We start from the raw sequence: 14,469 nt of genomic DNA on the forward strand, positions 1-14,469 counted from the left end.
CGCGGGGCTGTGGCGACGCGCGCGGCCGTCGGCCTTGGCGGGGCGCCGGCGGTCTTTCGCCCATCGGACGCGGCGGTGGCGGCGAGGGCGGCGCGGATGGCAGTAGCGCCGGCGGCGGCAGCGGCTGCGGCGGCGCCGGCGGAGGGCGCGCCGGTGGCCGGCGAGGGCGCGCCGGCTCTCAGCGACTCTGCCGGGCTCAAGGACGCGCGCCACGTCGCTCGCGGCTCAAAGTGCATGTCCCACGCGGCGGTGGAGAAGCGCGCGGCGGCCAAGGCGAAGCGGGAAGCCAGGTGAGAAAGTCTCACACCAGCCACCAGGCCGTCCTCGCGGTGTCATGGTTTTCGTTTTGACGACAACACCACTGTCCGTGAACGGCGCGGGATTGGTATTGGGCGCGTTCACTGATCTCTTGTTCTTGACGGACCACGCACCTCGCTCTCCTCCGTGTGACGGCGGAGTTGACGCCTCCGACGGTCGTAGCGGCGTGGCTGAGGGCGGCGGTGGAGGCCGGGCGCCCGATAGCGCGGCGAGGATGGTCTCATGGGTCTAGCAAACCATAGACGACACCAAGAGAACGCGAGGTAAAACCCGACGGCTATGGATGGTAAAAGGCGGCGGTAAAACCCATCCACACGGGTTTCGGTGGGTTGGATGGGAGGTAGAATGTCTACCTACCGGGCAGTGGCGGCAGCTGCTGCGGTGGCGGCCGCAGCACTGGTGGCGGCGGCCGCATGGCAGGCGCTGAGCCTGCGGGTGGATTGGCGTGTTGGGCTGGCGCTGGACCGCGATCAGAGCTGATACCATGTGACGGCGGAGTTGACGCCTCCGACGGTCGTAGCGGCGTGGCTGAGGGCGGCGGTGGAGGCGCCCGATAGCGCGGCGAGGATGGTCTCATGGGTCTAGCAAACCATAGACGACACCAAGAGAACGCGAGGTAAAACCCGACGGCTATGGATGGTAAAAGGCGGCGGTAAAACCCATCCACACGGGTTTCGGTGGGTTGGATGGGAGGTAGAATGTCTACCTACCGCACTCCGTCCTCAAAGCTCGCCCCTCGGTCTCCGCGCGGCTCCCCCGTTCTTAGAGATCTTACATCTTAGCGTTTTTACGACAAACACACGCTCACACACGTTTTTGCTAAAGCCTAAACGACCCCCCCACCCCCCCACCCCCCCCACCCCCCACCCCACCCTCCTCCTGCCTCCCCAACGGCAACGCCACCACCCCGTTTTGGCGTCCGCCCACCCCACGCGTGCACGTCTACGTCTCTACGTACTACGAGAAGACAAACAGTGATCAGTGTGTGTGCGGTCCTCCTCGCCCTCCAAGTGGGAGAGGGTGACGTGCCGCCAAAGTTGTGGTTTGTCGGTTGACGTTGTGAAGTTGGGGAAGGAGAGAGAGTTTGTAAGTTGATTGAGTTTGTATGTAGGTGTCATAGGAATCCTACCTAGCCACAACATATGAATAGAGTCTCTGCTAAAAATCTAAGGGGCACTCTCACACACACAAAAATTAATCTCTCTCTCTCTCTCTCTCTCTCTCTCTCTCTCTCTCTCTCTCTCTCTCTCTCTCTCTCTCTCTCTCTCTCTCTCTCTCTCTCTCTCTCTCTCTCTCTCTCTCTCTCTCTCTCTCTCTCTCTCTCTCTCTGCGCTCTCACACAGTCACACTCTCAGAAACTCCATCCATCCATGGGGGGGGCGCTACAGTTGTAGGGGGCGCGGGGAGGATGTGATGAGGCCGTGTACGACCATTCTAGGCAGCCCCTTGATTGCGTATACCCCAAATCCAAGTTCTCAGTCTCTTTTACCGGTGGTACGAGGCAACTAGGGGTAAGGCCCTGATTGCGCTCGGGAGCCCCACCTTGAGTTTCGTCGTCTCCCCAGAGTTCAGGGAGGCGTGCACGCTCCCGTCCAGATGCCTCTCACCTCGGTTCAATCGCTGCTCGCCGGCTCCACGCCGTCCAAGGTCGACCCCGTCGTCGAGGCCTTCAACAAGAACTCGCGCTCTGCAAAGTTCTCCGCCAAGGAGGACATCAACGAGAAGCAGCAGGAGATTGTCGTCAACGCTTGCTCAGCCGCGCTCGTCCAGGCAGTCACCACGCGCCCGCCGCGCGCCTGCTCGCCGCGTCGGCCCACACTCGGCCCCGTCGCCCCTCCCGCGCCCCGTCCACCCCGCATTCGCCGGCGAGAAGCCCTCCCTCTCCCGGCGCCTCACGACCGCGCGTGCCGCCTCCTTGCAGGAAGCCCTCAACACCATGCCCGACTCGTACCTCGCGGACTCGGGCGCGCTGGTGGTGCGCTCCGGCGCCAAGACGGGCCGCTCGCCCAAGGACAAGCGCGTCGTCGCCGAGCCCGGCTCGGAGGACAACGTGTGGTGGGGCCGCGTCAACATCAAGATGACCGAGCCTGCCTTCATGATCAACCGCGAGCGCGCGATCGACTACCTCAACACGCGCAAGTCGGTGTACGTGATCGACGGGTACGCCGGCTGGGATCCCGCCTACCGCGTGCGCGTGCGCGTCGTCTGCGCCCTCGCCTACCACGCGCTCTTCATGCGCAACATGCTGGTGATGCCCGAGGAGCTGCCCGAGGACGAGCGCGAGGAGGGCGACTTCGTGCCCGACTTCACGATCCTGAACGCGGGCGGCTTCCCGGCCAACCGGTACGTCGAGGGCATGACCTCCTCCTGCTCCGTCGACCTCCACCTCGGCCGCATGGAGATGGTCATCCTCGGCACGCAGTACGCGGGCGAGATGAAGAAGGGCATCCTCACGCTCGTCATGTACACGATGCCGCTCGCCAAGCAGCTGCCGCTGCACTCCTCGGCCAACGAGGACGCCGACGGCAACGTCACCCTCTTCTTCGGCCTCTCGGGCACCGGCAAGACCACCCTCTCCGCCGACCCGCGCCGCAACCTCATCGGCGACGACGAGCACGTCTGGACCGACCGCGGAGTCTTCAACGTCGAGGGCGGCTGCTACGCCAAGTGCGTGGGCCTGTCGGCGGAGAAGGAGCCCGAGATCTTCGGCGCGGTCCGGTTCGGCTCCGTCCTCGAGAACGTCATCATGGACCTCGACGCGCGCTCCGTCGACTATGACGACATCTCGGTGACCGAGAACACGCGCTGCGCGTACCCGCTCTCGTACATCCCAAACGCAAAGTCGCCGGCGGTGGGCGGGCACCCGAAGAACGTGGTGCTGCTCACGTGCGACGGGTACGGCGTGCTGCCCCCCATCTCCAAGCTCACCCCCGACCAGGTCATCTACCACTTCATCGCTGGCTACACCTCAAAGATGGCCGGCACCGAGGAGGGCATCACGAAGCCGGTCGCCGCATTCTCCGCGTGCTACGGCGAGCCGTTCCTGGTGTGGCACCCGATCAAGTACGGCACGATGCTCGCTGAGCGGCTGAAGCAGCACGGCGCCAACGCCTGGCTCCTCAACACCGGCTGGGTCGGCGGCGCGGCGAAGGGGCGGCGCTGCCCGCTGCAGTACACGCGCGCGATCGTCGACGCGATCCACGCGGGCGAGCTTGCGAACGCGCACTGCGACACGGAGCCCTTCTTCGGGCTCAAGTACCCGACCAAGGTGAAGGGCGTGCCCGACTCGCTCCTCAACCCCGCCGCCTCGTGGGAGAGCCAGGCCGACTTCGAGGCGACCTCGAAGGAGCTCGCCGCCCTCTTCAACAAAAACTTTGAGCAGTACTTGGGCGACGTGCCCGAGGCGGTGGCGCAGCAGGGCCCCGGGCAGACCAAGATGGCCTACCCCGCGGCCGCCGGCTCAAACAACTAGCGCCGCCGCCCGCCAGCTGGCCCGCGGCACGCGCGCGGCGCGCCCCGGCAGCCGGCAGCCGGCGCGGCTGTGCACATGCCCTGTACTTTCCCTTCGGGAGCCGGTCTGCTTCTTCTATTGTGGTCTCGTATTTGTGGGCGCGCCGCGGGCGCCACGCGCCGCCGCTCCGACACAACGCTCTCGACGCCTTCCCCGCTCTCGTCTTTTGTGAGTCCGACTGTGTGGCCTTCAGTCTTCAGAGTGTGTTTAGCGTAGCTTGAGTGCAGGAGGCCGACTGCACGCTAAAGGCTACACGCTCGCACACCACTTGCTGAGTGGCTCTCCCGGGTGCTCAGCCCACGGCGGAGGCACGCCATTCCCCGGGCAGCCGGCCGTCACTCGCCTAAGCGCCTAAGCGGCCTACGGCTCTAAGCGCGCGGGGGTGCTTAGGGTGCTTAGGCGCTTAGGCGGCCCTTGCGAGCGTGGCGGCGTGGTGGTATCGTAATACAAGTGACTCCGATGACACACATGATGCTCCTGCTAGTGTCATCGCTCAGAGAGCAGCCTCACCGCGTCGAAAGTCTAACCACTGGCCCTGGTCGCACACCGCCGCTGAGCTGTGATGATGCCCACAGCACCAGCAGCAAAGGCGGGCGGGCCGACCCCGCGGCCATCGCCGCCGCTGCCGCCTCCTCCGCCGCCGCCGCCGCCCCCTCCGCCGTCGCCGTCACCTTGGGCTGCATCACCCGCGCCGCGTCGCGCACCGGCTCGTGCTCATTCAAAGGCGCCTCGAGTTGCAGGCCAGCGGCACTGGCGTTGTCGTGGTCAGGCTGCCCAACGTCGGCGCGGGAGGGAGGGGGCAAAGCCGTTATGAAGAGCGCGAGAGCGAGCGCCGACGGCCCAGATTCTGAGCAGCAGCCCGCCTGGTCATGGGCCACTTGCCTACGTGCGTCCAGCTTCCACTATAGGACGAACGTCGAAGTTTGCTCTCCGACGCCGTGCCGAGCGAAACCTTTTCCTTCGAAGCCCGGCGACGTAGCCGGGCGAGCGGAATAGGGCAGCCCTAGAGAGCACCTTGAGGCCATTCAATAGAGCCCGTGGTATAGTCGAGAGTCGATCGCCGGCCGGCGCAGTGCTGCTCTGACCGCTCCGCCGGGCCGCCTCCGGGCCGCCGCCGCGGAGACGTGCACATAGGCAAGTTGGTATTTTCATATATGAACTTCAAAATACCATTGGCTAATCTAATTCTACTCATCACAACTCGCCAGAAACACCCCCACACTATAGGGTCATTGTGTAGCCCTGCTTAGAAGGAAAAGGTTTTGTGCAAGGTCCGTATGGCTCACCGTGTAGTCGGCCAGGATCGAGACACACTGCGGCTTTTGCCATGGCTGTTTGGCGCTGATGATGGAGGCTGTCGGCACGATCCGTCTACTGGACGCTCCACTCGGTTCTCACTTCCGCGTCATTTCGCGTTTTTCTTTTCAAAATTCCGTTTTCTAAATACTAAAACGAAAAAGCCCCCGCCTCCCCCACAAAAAGGGAACCCTGCACAAAGATCGCACGGGCGGGGACCTGTTCCTTTTTACCCATCCCGTCTTTATTTATTGCAGCTGCGTAATCGTCGGCCCGCGTGCGCGGCTTTTCACGGCCTGTGCCGGCGAATTGGCGTTCACGCGCTGAATCATCATCGTCATGGCTGCTGTCTCGCTCGCTCGTGCGTCCTTGGAACTTGTGCCCGCCTCCTTTCACCTACGAGCTCGTATGCCACGTCGCCGCCTCTATGTTTGCGATTTGGAATTTGGTATTTGGAGCACTTGGAGTGCAGACGGCAACCTCACATCCAGGAAGAAGAGGACGACTTGCGACCGTTGGATGTACTCCTCGAGCGCCCCAATATCCTTTAGATCATCCACCTGTGCGCGCACCGCGGAGCGTGAGAGGTGTTCTGAGTGTGTAGCTAGCGCGGCTGAGCATCTGCGCGCGTCGAGAAAGATCTTGATATCCGGCAGCAGCTGCTTGAGCTCACCCTTGATGACCTTCACGGCGTCTTGACCGGTCGACCTATTCATTTGGGTAAGGGGCGGGGGTGACCGGGCCGTTTTCTGTTCCCTGTTTTCGCGCCATGACTCACCAGATGTGGCTGTTGAAGAGGTGCCACGTGAGGCCGAGCACGATGCTCAGCTCGGGGGGCTGCTTGGTCGAGACGATCCGGATCGTGGGGATCATGGCGACGCGGCGGGCGACGATGACGGCGCCGATGAGGAAGAAGAGGACCGTCACGCCGACGAGGACGAGCATCGAGTTGACGATGCCGTTCAGCTTGCCAAACCCGAGGATGGCGGCGGCCTCCTCTGTGTCGGGGTGCCGCTCCTCAATGCCGAGGAAAGTGGTGGTCCAGCTGGCGCCAAGGAAGAGGAGGAGGAGCACGAGACTGGTCGCGACGGCTAGCACGTCGTCGCCGACCCGCTTGTACGGCCGCACGGCGGCGAGCGCGACGGCGTAGCATGAGCAGACTAGGGTCGCCACCACCAAGCGAAGAAAGGCTCGCTCCTCCGGGATCAGCAGCACGAAGCCGGTCAGTACGAGCTTGCGCGTCAGCTCGACGGCCTCCCACCAGAAATAGGTCGTTTCGTACTCACGATGGAGGAAGGCGGTGGCCCGGGTCAGCGCAGTCGGCGTCTTGGCCTGCAGCGGCTTGTAGCAAGCGGCGAGGAGCGACATGAAGAGGACTATCGAGCCGACCGGCCAGAGGACGATGAAGCCGATGGCGAGGTCGGTGATGGACTCGTGATCCTCGGAGCCGCACTCGACGCTCGCGTCCAGCCGCATGTAGGAGACCTGCTGCAGGGGCTCATCAGGCGGAGAGATGGTGTAGGCCTATCAGCACAACATCGCGAGGGCTGAGGGGTGGGAGGTGTGAGCAACGGCAATCATCAGCCGCGAGGGCGCCTGGCACGACCAGGAGCGGAAGATGGAGGCGCTGATGGAGGGCACGAAGCAGAAGATGAGCACAAGGCCCGCCGGCGTGAGGTCGAGGAGACCGAGGGCCGCCTCCGCGTACCACGATCTCTCGCGCGGCGCCGGGGCAGCACGCCAGCCGTGGAGCCGCAGACTTATTCCCGCAACCATTAGCAGGGCGATGAGGGCGACGGGGGAAAGGGCGATGGCGAGGAGCCGCAGCGCGTAGCCGAGGCACTGCTCCGGCAGGAAGACGCCTGACCAGTCGATGGACATCGCGTTGGCCAGCCGGTCGGTCCATCCCGTGTACTCCTCCGGCAGCCGCGCGGAGTAGGTGGACGATAAGACGGTGCAGATCTGATAGAAGCCGAAGAGGATCTTCAGCTTTGCCGTCAGGCCAATCGCGACGTACCAGTAGACGGCACGGTCCGCGAGGCGGAGCAGAAGGCCGATGTAGGACTTCTCCCGCCACTCTGTCATGCTGTAGCAATACGCCGCCAGGCCGCACGCGACGCAGAGGCCGAGGACGAGGCCGACGATGCGGCCAGCCGCCGCGCCGCGCGGAGTGCACTCCTGGCACTTGTCGCCGTCGACGAGGTAGTGATTCTCCGCGGCGCAGAGCTGGCACTCGGGGCCGTTGAAGTCCGAAGCGCAGTACTCCGAGCCCGCCTCCTCCATCGTCCGGCGGCGAGAATCGTCTACCGGCTCGCTGCCGGCGCACCGCGCCTCGCCGGCCCTTTCGCCCCCGAAGCCGCGGCACGCGGTCAGCACGGCGGAGGAGGGGCTGGCGCGCCAGAACCCAGGCGGGAGGACGAGGGACGAAAGGGTAGTGTTGTCCGGGCAGGCAGCGTTCGGCGGGCAAGGCTTGCAGTATTCGGCTGGGGATTTGTAGATCTCCTCCGGGTCGGCCACGGTGTTCCGCAAGTAGTAGTCGTAGATGCAAAACGAGCAGGTGGTACTGCCGTTGACCGAGCTGAGGGGATGAGGACACCGATTGCAAAGGCCCTGGCCGGCGTTGGCAGCATAACGACCAGCCTCACACGCGTCGCACGAGTCGCTGCCTCGATCCGACGAGGTGCCGGGAGGGCAAGCCTCGCACTTGGCCTGCCCCTCTTCTGCGGCGAAGGTGCCAGGCGAGCACGGCGTCGGCTCGACGCTGCCCGTGGAGCAGGCGCTGCCGGCGGGACAGGCCGTGCACTCGCTCGCGGCGGTGAGGTTGGTTGCGCGCGAGTAGCTGCCCTTCTCGCACGGCAGCGGCGCCGCCGCGCCCTCGGCGCAATAGCTGCCCTGTTTGCACGCGAGGCAGCCTGTCGCGCCCGTGTCGTCCTGGTAGGTCCCACCAGCGCAAAGCTCGCACTTGGTGAGGCCAAACGTGACGGCGTAGCTGCCCTTGGCGCACGGCGTCTGCTGCGTCGAGCCCGTGGTGGCGAAGTAGCCCGGCGAGGCGGCTGTGCACTCGCTCGCGGCGGTCGCGCCCTGGTAGGAGCCCTCGGCGCACAGCTCGCAGACCTCGTTGCGCGTGCCGTTGGCGAAGCTGCCCTCGCCGCACGCCGTCTGCTCGGTGGCGCCCCGGGCAGCGATGTAGCCCGGATCGGCGGGCGCGCACTGCGACGCGGCCGACAGGTTCGTCTTGTCCGAGTAGGAACCGCCCTCGCAAGGCAACGGCCTCGACGCGCCCGGCTCGCAGTAGCTGCCCGCCTCGCAGTCGCGGCAGGACGTCGCGCCCGTGTCGTTCTGGTAGGATCCGGCGGAGCAGCGCTCGCACTTGGAGAGGCCATGCGTGGCGGCGAAATAGCCGGGCTCACAGGGCTCGCACGTCTCGCTGCTCTCCGCCCCTGGTGCCGCGCTCGCCGTGCCGATGGGGCACAGCTCGCACGCCGCGCTCGAGCTGGAGCCTCTGTTCGGGTTGAAGCTTCCCGCAGGGCAAGGCTGCCAGACAAGGCGAGTGGCGGCGCCCGCGTCCTCGCAGACGCCGCCCTTCGGGCAGGCTTCGCAGGCGGCACTGCGCACGTCGGGGGAGAAGGAGCCCGCGGCGCAAGGCAAGCACTCCTCTTGGCCGCTCTCTGGCTGGTATTGGCCGGGCGCGCAAAGGAAGCAGTCCGAAATGCTCGCCGCCCGCCTGTTGGGCATGTGGGTGCCGGCGGGGCACTTCTGTGGGAGGACGGATCCCTCCCGGCAGAAATGGCCGAGCCAGCAGGGGCCGCTGCAGTCGGAGGTGATGTGGTTCGACGCGTCCCCGTAGTGACCCTCCGCGCAGAGCCTGTTGCAGCCGGACAGGTCGCCGTCGATCTGGCCGACGTTCGGCATCCAAGATCCGAGCGGGCAGTCCCACGTTAGAGGCGAGGCGGCGAGGATTGTGATGTTTCCTGGCGCAGAGTTGCCGAAGAAGGTCGTGTTGCGGAGGATCGAGTCGGTGGCAGCGATGCGGGAGGTGAAGAAGAGTGCAGCGGGGGTTTGGCTCGCAATGTTGTCGACAAACTGCGAGTTGGTGAGAGCTAAGCGGTCGACGGCAGTGAGATAAAGAGCCTACAAAAGAACACAGTCTGGTCTCCCGTTTCAGTCTGTGCACCCTCTTGTGGAGGGGGCGCGCGGCACCGCACGTGAGCCACTCGTGCAACCGACAACGCTGGACCCCTCGAGCGAGACGTCGCCGCTGTTCCACACAGACATACCTCCTCCGTCCTGCGCGAGTTGGGGCGGGCAGGCATGAGCGGCGAGGGCGTCAGAGAGCGAGAGAGGGCGGGCAGGCCCAGGGCGGCCCTTTGGGGAAATCGTGCCCCCCTTGCCACCCCTTGTCCCTCTCCCTTCTTCTCCCGCTTCTGGCTGAGGCGATGGCGTGCGTGCGTGTGTGCGCGGGGGAGGCAAGCGTGTGCGGGCGTACGCACCCTGCCAGACGTGCACTCGCTGAAACTGGCGCCGTCCAGCGAGACGCCGACGCTGCTGTACACGAACATGCCTCCTCCGTCCTGCGCGAGTTGGGGCGGGCAGGCATGAGCGGCGAGGCCGTCAGAGAGCGAGAGAGGGCGGGCAGGCCCAGAGCGGCCCTTTGGGGAAATCGTGCCCCCCTTTGCAACCCCGTCGTCAATCTGTTCTTCTCGCTTCCGGCGCCGTGATGGCGTGCGAGCGTGTGTGTGCGGGGGGAGGCAAGCGTGTGCGGGCGTGGGAGACGCACCTTGACAGCCGTGCACTCGCTGAAGCTGGCGCCCTCCAGCGTGACGTCGCCGCTGCGGTACACGTTCATACCTCCTCCGGACTGCGCGAGGGCGACAGTGCAAGCGGGGCGTCAGGGGCGTGGGGCTGCTCAGGCTAGCCACAAGGCAATGGGAGAGACATGCGACTAAGAGTGGCGAGGGCTTGCGGGGCCGAGCGGTGCGTGGGAGAGAGGGGCGGCTCACCTCGCTGGCCTCGCAGCCCGTGAAGGACACGTCCTTCATCGCAATGTCGCCAGCGCCATAAGCGTACACCGCACCGCCATAACCAGCACGCCCGTCCACAAAGTGCAGCGCCTCCAGGTAGAGGCTGCAGCCGCCCGAGATGTAGAACATGTTGGAGCTCTTCTTGCCGTCGAGCGTCGCGCCCTCCCCGCTGCTCCGGACCGAGAGGTGCATGTCGCCGCTGCACTCGACGTTGCTGCTAAAGGCAAGGCGGGCGCCCGGCGGGATGAAGACGCTCGCGTTGCGGCCCTGGTCCACGGCCTTGTTGATCTCGTCCCGGATGCCTTGAGGCGTGTGGGCGACGGCCTCGCCGGGGACGAGCGGGGGCAGCGGCGGTGGCGGCAGCCGCGGCGGTGACCGCGGTGGTGACGGCGGGGAGGGCGGCGGGGAGGGCGGCGCAAACGGCACAACAAAAGACTTCCGCTCCTCATACCCGTCGGCAACGGCGAGGCCCTCCTGCCCGAGGCCCGACCAGCTAGCGCCCTCCCAGCCGTCGCCGTACGAGTCCTTCATGACGAGCTCGCACTCGACGCCGGGCGAGAGGGAGACGCCGTACTCGGTCTGGAAGTCTGGGCAGAGCCCCCACCGACACTCGTCTGAACCGGTGTAGGGCACCGACGAGAGGACGACTTCGCCGCCGCACCAGAAGTCCCAGCTCACCTCGCTAGGCCACGATCCCGGCGTCGTGGTGACGGTGTAGTATGCGAGCGGGTACGAGGGCGGAGACGGAGGCGGCAGCGGCGGCGGCACCCCCCAAAGTCCGGAGCCCTGCTCACCAAAGCCAGCCTCGCCAGAGCCAGCCTTGCCAGAGCCAGCCTCGCCCGAGCCAGCCCGAGCCACGGGGAGGAAGCAGAGCAGCAGCAGGAAGGCCACCAAGCCGCGACTCTTGCTCAGCCGGGGACGGACCGCCTTGCTGGCTCGCTGCCCCAAGGCTGCACCGGAGCGCGGCGCGCACATGCCCAACAGCCCGCCGCCGCTGGTTGCGCCGAAGCGCTGCGCCCACTTGCATAGCAGCCCGCCGCCGGCTGCGAGGATGCGGAGCAGCAGCAGCCCACTGCCGCAGGCTGCGAGGAGGAGAAGCATGACCGCGTCTGAGCCATCTATGACCGTCGCCTCAAGGATCTCGCGAGGGATGGTCGCCGCATCCGGCGGCTCGGTGACAGACTCGCGAGAAGCGTCCGCCGGTCCGACGACCGCCCGCCGCCCGCCCAATCTGGCGTGCACGCAGGAGTCGGGAGGAAGCGAGGCACATACGGTGGGAAGGGCAACGATGGTCGCGAGGATGCAGATCATCAACGAGAGGAACCGTGGAGTGAGTGAACGCGAGCAAAGACAGGGTCTGTCGCAAGTTTTCTTTTTGTTCGATTTTAGTTCGATCGAACATAAAAAAGAGCGGCAAGCTGAAAAAACGGATTCGGCGTACTTCGGCTCGCTGCACCAGCACCAGAGCGTGGGGGTCCACGCCGGGAGGCGGCTGAGCCAGCCTTCGTTCGGCCTGGCTATACACAATTGCTCACACCGATATTCCCGTGCCTCATCGCATCTCATCGCGCACGCCTCTACACTTACCGCCACACCCCGCTCACAAGGCCGCCGTTTTTTTCTTGCGAGCCTCAAAGCGGCTTACGCTGGGGTTCTCATGCCAGCACCGCCGCCCAAACCCGTCCGCCGACCTCTCGACCTGCCCGGCCTGGGAAAGACGTCGCACGCCCGCCAGGCCTTTGTCATATCTTGGGTATCGGTCACGCTTTCGGTCGTTGCGGCGGCGGTCGGCATCTGGCTCTCCATCGTAGAGGGCTCGCTCGTAGATGCGGAATCGGTGTCCCTGTTTGACGCGCCGCTTGGACACGCGCAGTGAAGGGCTTTGCGAGTTGTCTCACGGCCTTCTCTGCGGTAAAGATGCACGACGCAGTCAGACGACTGCCACACCGTCGTGGTATGGGTGGACGCTGGACGGATGCTGACGGCCACAGAAGCGACACACAGGCCACACAACACAAGGCACTCAGACAGCGGTGCTACCCACACGTCCTGAGACAGTCATGGCTGCTGCAATCTTCTCTAGGTTCGACACTCACACCGCTCACACCGTTTAATGCCGTGGCTCCTGTCTCTTAGACGCCGAGTCGCGAGGGCTGCCTGGCCCTTGCCCCACCACCTCGTGTGTGTGTGTGTGTGTGTGTGAGGAGAAGCTCCCATCCTTACCTTCACTGTCCTTACCTTACATTAGGCTCGACCGCGACGCTCGGGTTCGCTCTTGAGAACTCTGTCGACGCCTTCTCGAGCGGCCTCTGCCGGTGGACCTAGAAGCACGCAAGCTTGTATCCCAACCAGCGCTCGAGAGGACACGCACTCCCCATATCTCCCCACATCTCCCCACATCTCGCAGTCCAAGCTGAGGCCCTCCCCAGCGGAACACGGGTTCTTGTCTCCCAACCAGCGCTCGAGAGGGCACGCACTCCGCCGTAGTCAGCCGCGTGCCGCGGTGCTCACTGCACTCGCAGCCCCGTGTGCTCACGCGCAGCTCTGCGGACTCTGCGCAACACCGTGTCCTCACCCTGATGCGGGCGCCTCTTCCTCACGCACGCACACACACACACACACACACACACACACACACACACACACACACACACACACACACACACACACACACACACCGCTCACCCACGCGCACTGGGCCTTGCACTTTGAATGCCGTGCTAGCTCCTGTCGTTAGACGTGGAGACGCGAGGGTCGCCCCCCCTTGCCCCACCACCTCGTGTGTGTGGAGAAGTGTACCTTACCTTACCTTACCTCTTCATCACGCAGGCCTGTGGCGCTAGAAGCTGAATACGTATTCATGTAATCCAACTAGCGCCCGAGAGGACACGCACTCAGCCGTATTCGGCCGTATTCAGCCGTATTCACTGTACTCGCCTCCGTTGTACTCACGCGGTGCTCTGAACACGCTGCACAATACCGTCTTCCCGGCCTGAGGTTGGCGTCTTCAACACGCAGGCCTGTGGCGCTTCTGGGGCGCGGCTCGTCCGTGCCGGAGACGGCTGCTGTGAACGGCGTCTCCTCACACCTCGAGCTGTGAAACAGGCGGCGGCGCGTCCGTGTCGGAGAACGGCCCTAGATGCGGAATATCTCCCCATATCTCCCCATATCTCGGGCCCTAGATGAGGGACACGGACTCTTGTCTCCCAACCAGCACTCGAGAGACACGCACTCCGCTGCACTCCGCTGTACTCCTCTCCGTTGTCTTCACGCGGTGCTCTGATGGCGCTGCACAACACCGTCTTCCCGCCTTGATGCCGGCGTGTTCAGCGCGTCGGCTCTAGTGTGCGCGCTCTGGCAACCAGACGTATTCGCGCCCTCATGTCGGCGTATTCAGCACGTAGGAGGGCGAGCTCGAGCGGCGAGAGAAGCGGGCGTCGGTCGGCATCGCCGCGCTCTTTGTGGTCGGCTGCTTAGACCCCCATATCTCCTCATACCTCCCCATATCCCCCCACATCTCCCGATAGCATCGCCGCTCTGTGTGGTGGGGCTGTCTAGATCCCCATATCTCCCCATATCTCCCCATATCTCGCCATATATCCCGACATCTCCCCAACTCTCCCGACATCTCCCCGCCGCGCTCCTCGTGGTCGCTCGCCTTTTGGATGAGCCGAACGGTCGCGGCACCTTCCGGGAAACTTCTTGTGGATGGAACTCCCCATCTCGCCATATCTCCCCATATCTCGAGGCCTAGGTGCGGAATACAGACTCCCCACCTCGCCATCTCTCCCCACATCTCCCCACATCTCCCCATCTCCCCGGCGCAGGTGCTCGCCTTTGTGGTTGGCGGGATGGCGATCGAGCACCTGCAGCACGAGCACGAGGAGGAGGGCGAGCCCGGGGAGGCACTTCTCTACCTCTCCATACCCGGCTTCGTCGTCTTTGCGCTGCTCGGCCTCATCAAGCTCCGCCTCGGCTATAAGACCAGGCCCGCCATATCTCCCCCCACATCTCCCCCCATATCTCCCCACATCTCCCCACATCTCCCCACATCTCCCCACATCGCCCACACCGCCCACACCTCCCACACCTCCCACACCTCCCACACCTCCCACACCTCCCACACCTCCCACACCTCCCATATCTCCCATATCTCCCATATCTCCCCATAGACCCGCGCTGTGAACAGGTCCGCCTCGATGAAGAAGGACGCCATCTGCTCGCTGACCGGCACCGCCCTCCCCCTCCCCCCCCCCCTTCTCTCTCTCTCCCTCTCCCTCTCTCTCTCCCTCTCCCTCCCTCCCTCCCTCCCTCCCTCCCTCC

At 64.9% G+C, this 14,469-nt stretch overlaps 4 protein-coding genes across 4 annotated transcripts in view; 3 read left to right on the plus strand and 1 right to left on the minus strand.

Moving 5' to 3' along the window:
- EMIHUDRAFT_444353 (hypothetical protein) overlaps nucleotides 1-1,112 on the plus strand; it is a 2,235-nt gene extending 1,123 nt beyond the window's left edge. Inside the window, exons 2-3 of the mRNA XM_005774317.1 lie at nucleotides 1-446; nucleotides 1,039-1,112. Of these exons, the coding sequence (XP_005774374.1) occupies nucleotides 1-106 (106 nt within the window). The 3' untranslated portion in view covers nucleotides 107-446; nucleotides 1,039-1,112. The remainder of the gene's footprint in view (nucleotides 447-1,038) is intronic.
- Nucleotides 1,113-1,874: 762 nt separating this feature from the next.
- On the plus strand, nucleotides 1,875-5,273 carry PEPCK_1 (putative phosphoenolpyruvate carboxykinase). The gene is made up of 3 exons (XM_005774318.1): nucleotides 1,875-2,088; nucleotides 2,240-4,056; nucleotides 5,131-5,273. The coding sequence occupies exons 1-2, from the start codon at nucleotides 1,915-1,917 to the stop codon at nucleotides 3,788-3,790; spliced, it is 1,725 nt and encodes a 574-aa protein (XP_005774375.1). The 5' UTR covers nucleotides 1,875-1,914; the 3' UTR covers nucleotides 3,791-4,056; nucleotides 5,131-5,273.
- A 100-nt stretch (nucleotides 5,274-5,373) lies between these two features.
- EMIHUDRAFT_240703 (hypothetical protein) lies at nucleotides 5,374-11,457 on the minus strand (the record flags this gene model as incomplete). The annotated part of the gene is made up of 12 exons (XM_005774319.1): nucleotides 5,374-5,448; nucleotides 5,611-5,833; nucleotides 5,904-6,649; nucleotides 6,698-7,428; nucleotides 8,977-9,256; nucleotides 9,326-9,412; nucleotides 9,616-9,696; nucleotides 9,903-9,983; nucleotides 10,126-10,158; nucleotides 10,357-10,425; nucleotides 10,573-10,824; nucleotides 10,915-11,457. The coding sequence occupies 12 exons, from the start codon at nucleotides 11,455-11,457 to the stop codon at nucleotides 5,374-5,376; spliced, it is 3,201 nt and encodes a 1,066-aa protein (XP_005774376.1).
- A 346-nt stretch (nucleotides 11,458-11,803) lies between these two features.
- Nucleotides 11,804-14,469, plus strand: part of EMIHUDRAFT_240704 (hypothetical protein) — a gene marked incomplete at both ends in the record, with an annotated part of 2,936 nt that continues 270 nt past the window's right edge. Inside the window, 3 exons of the mRNA XM_005774320.1 lie at nucleotides 11,804-11,983; nucleotides 13,551-13,610; nucleotides 13,974-14,081. Coding sequence (XP_005774377.1) covers nucleotides 11,804-11,983; nucleotides 13,551-13,610; nucleotides 13,974-14,081 — 348 coding nt within the window. The remainder of the gene's footprint in view (nucleotides 11,984-13,550; nucleotides 13,611-13,973; nucleotides 14,082-14,469) is intronic.

This window comes from Emiliania huxleyi (assembly GCF_000372725.1).
Source record: "Emiliania huxleyi CCMP1516 unplaced genomic scaffold EMIHUscaffold_314, whole genome shotgun sequence".
NCBI classification, from domain to species: domain Eukaryota; phylum Haptophyta; order Isochrysidales; family Noelaerhabdaceae; genus Emiliania; species Emiliania huxleyi.

Coding starts and splice junctions, on each gene's coding strand:
- PEPCK_1 (XM_005774318.1), top strand. CDS start 1,915: ATGCCTCTCACCTCGGTTCAATCGCTGCTCGCCGGCTCCACGCCGTCC. Junction 2,089..2,239: donor GCTCAGCCGCGCTCGTCCAG/GCAGTCACCACG, acceptor GCCTCCTTGCAG/GAAGCCCTCAACACCATGCC.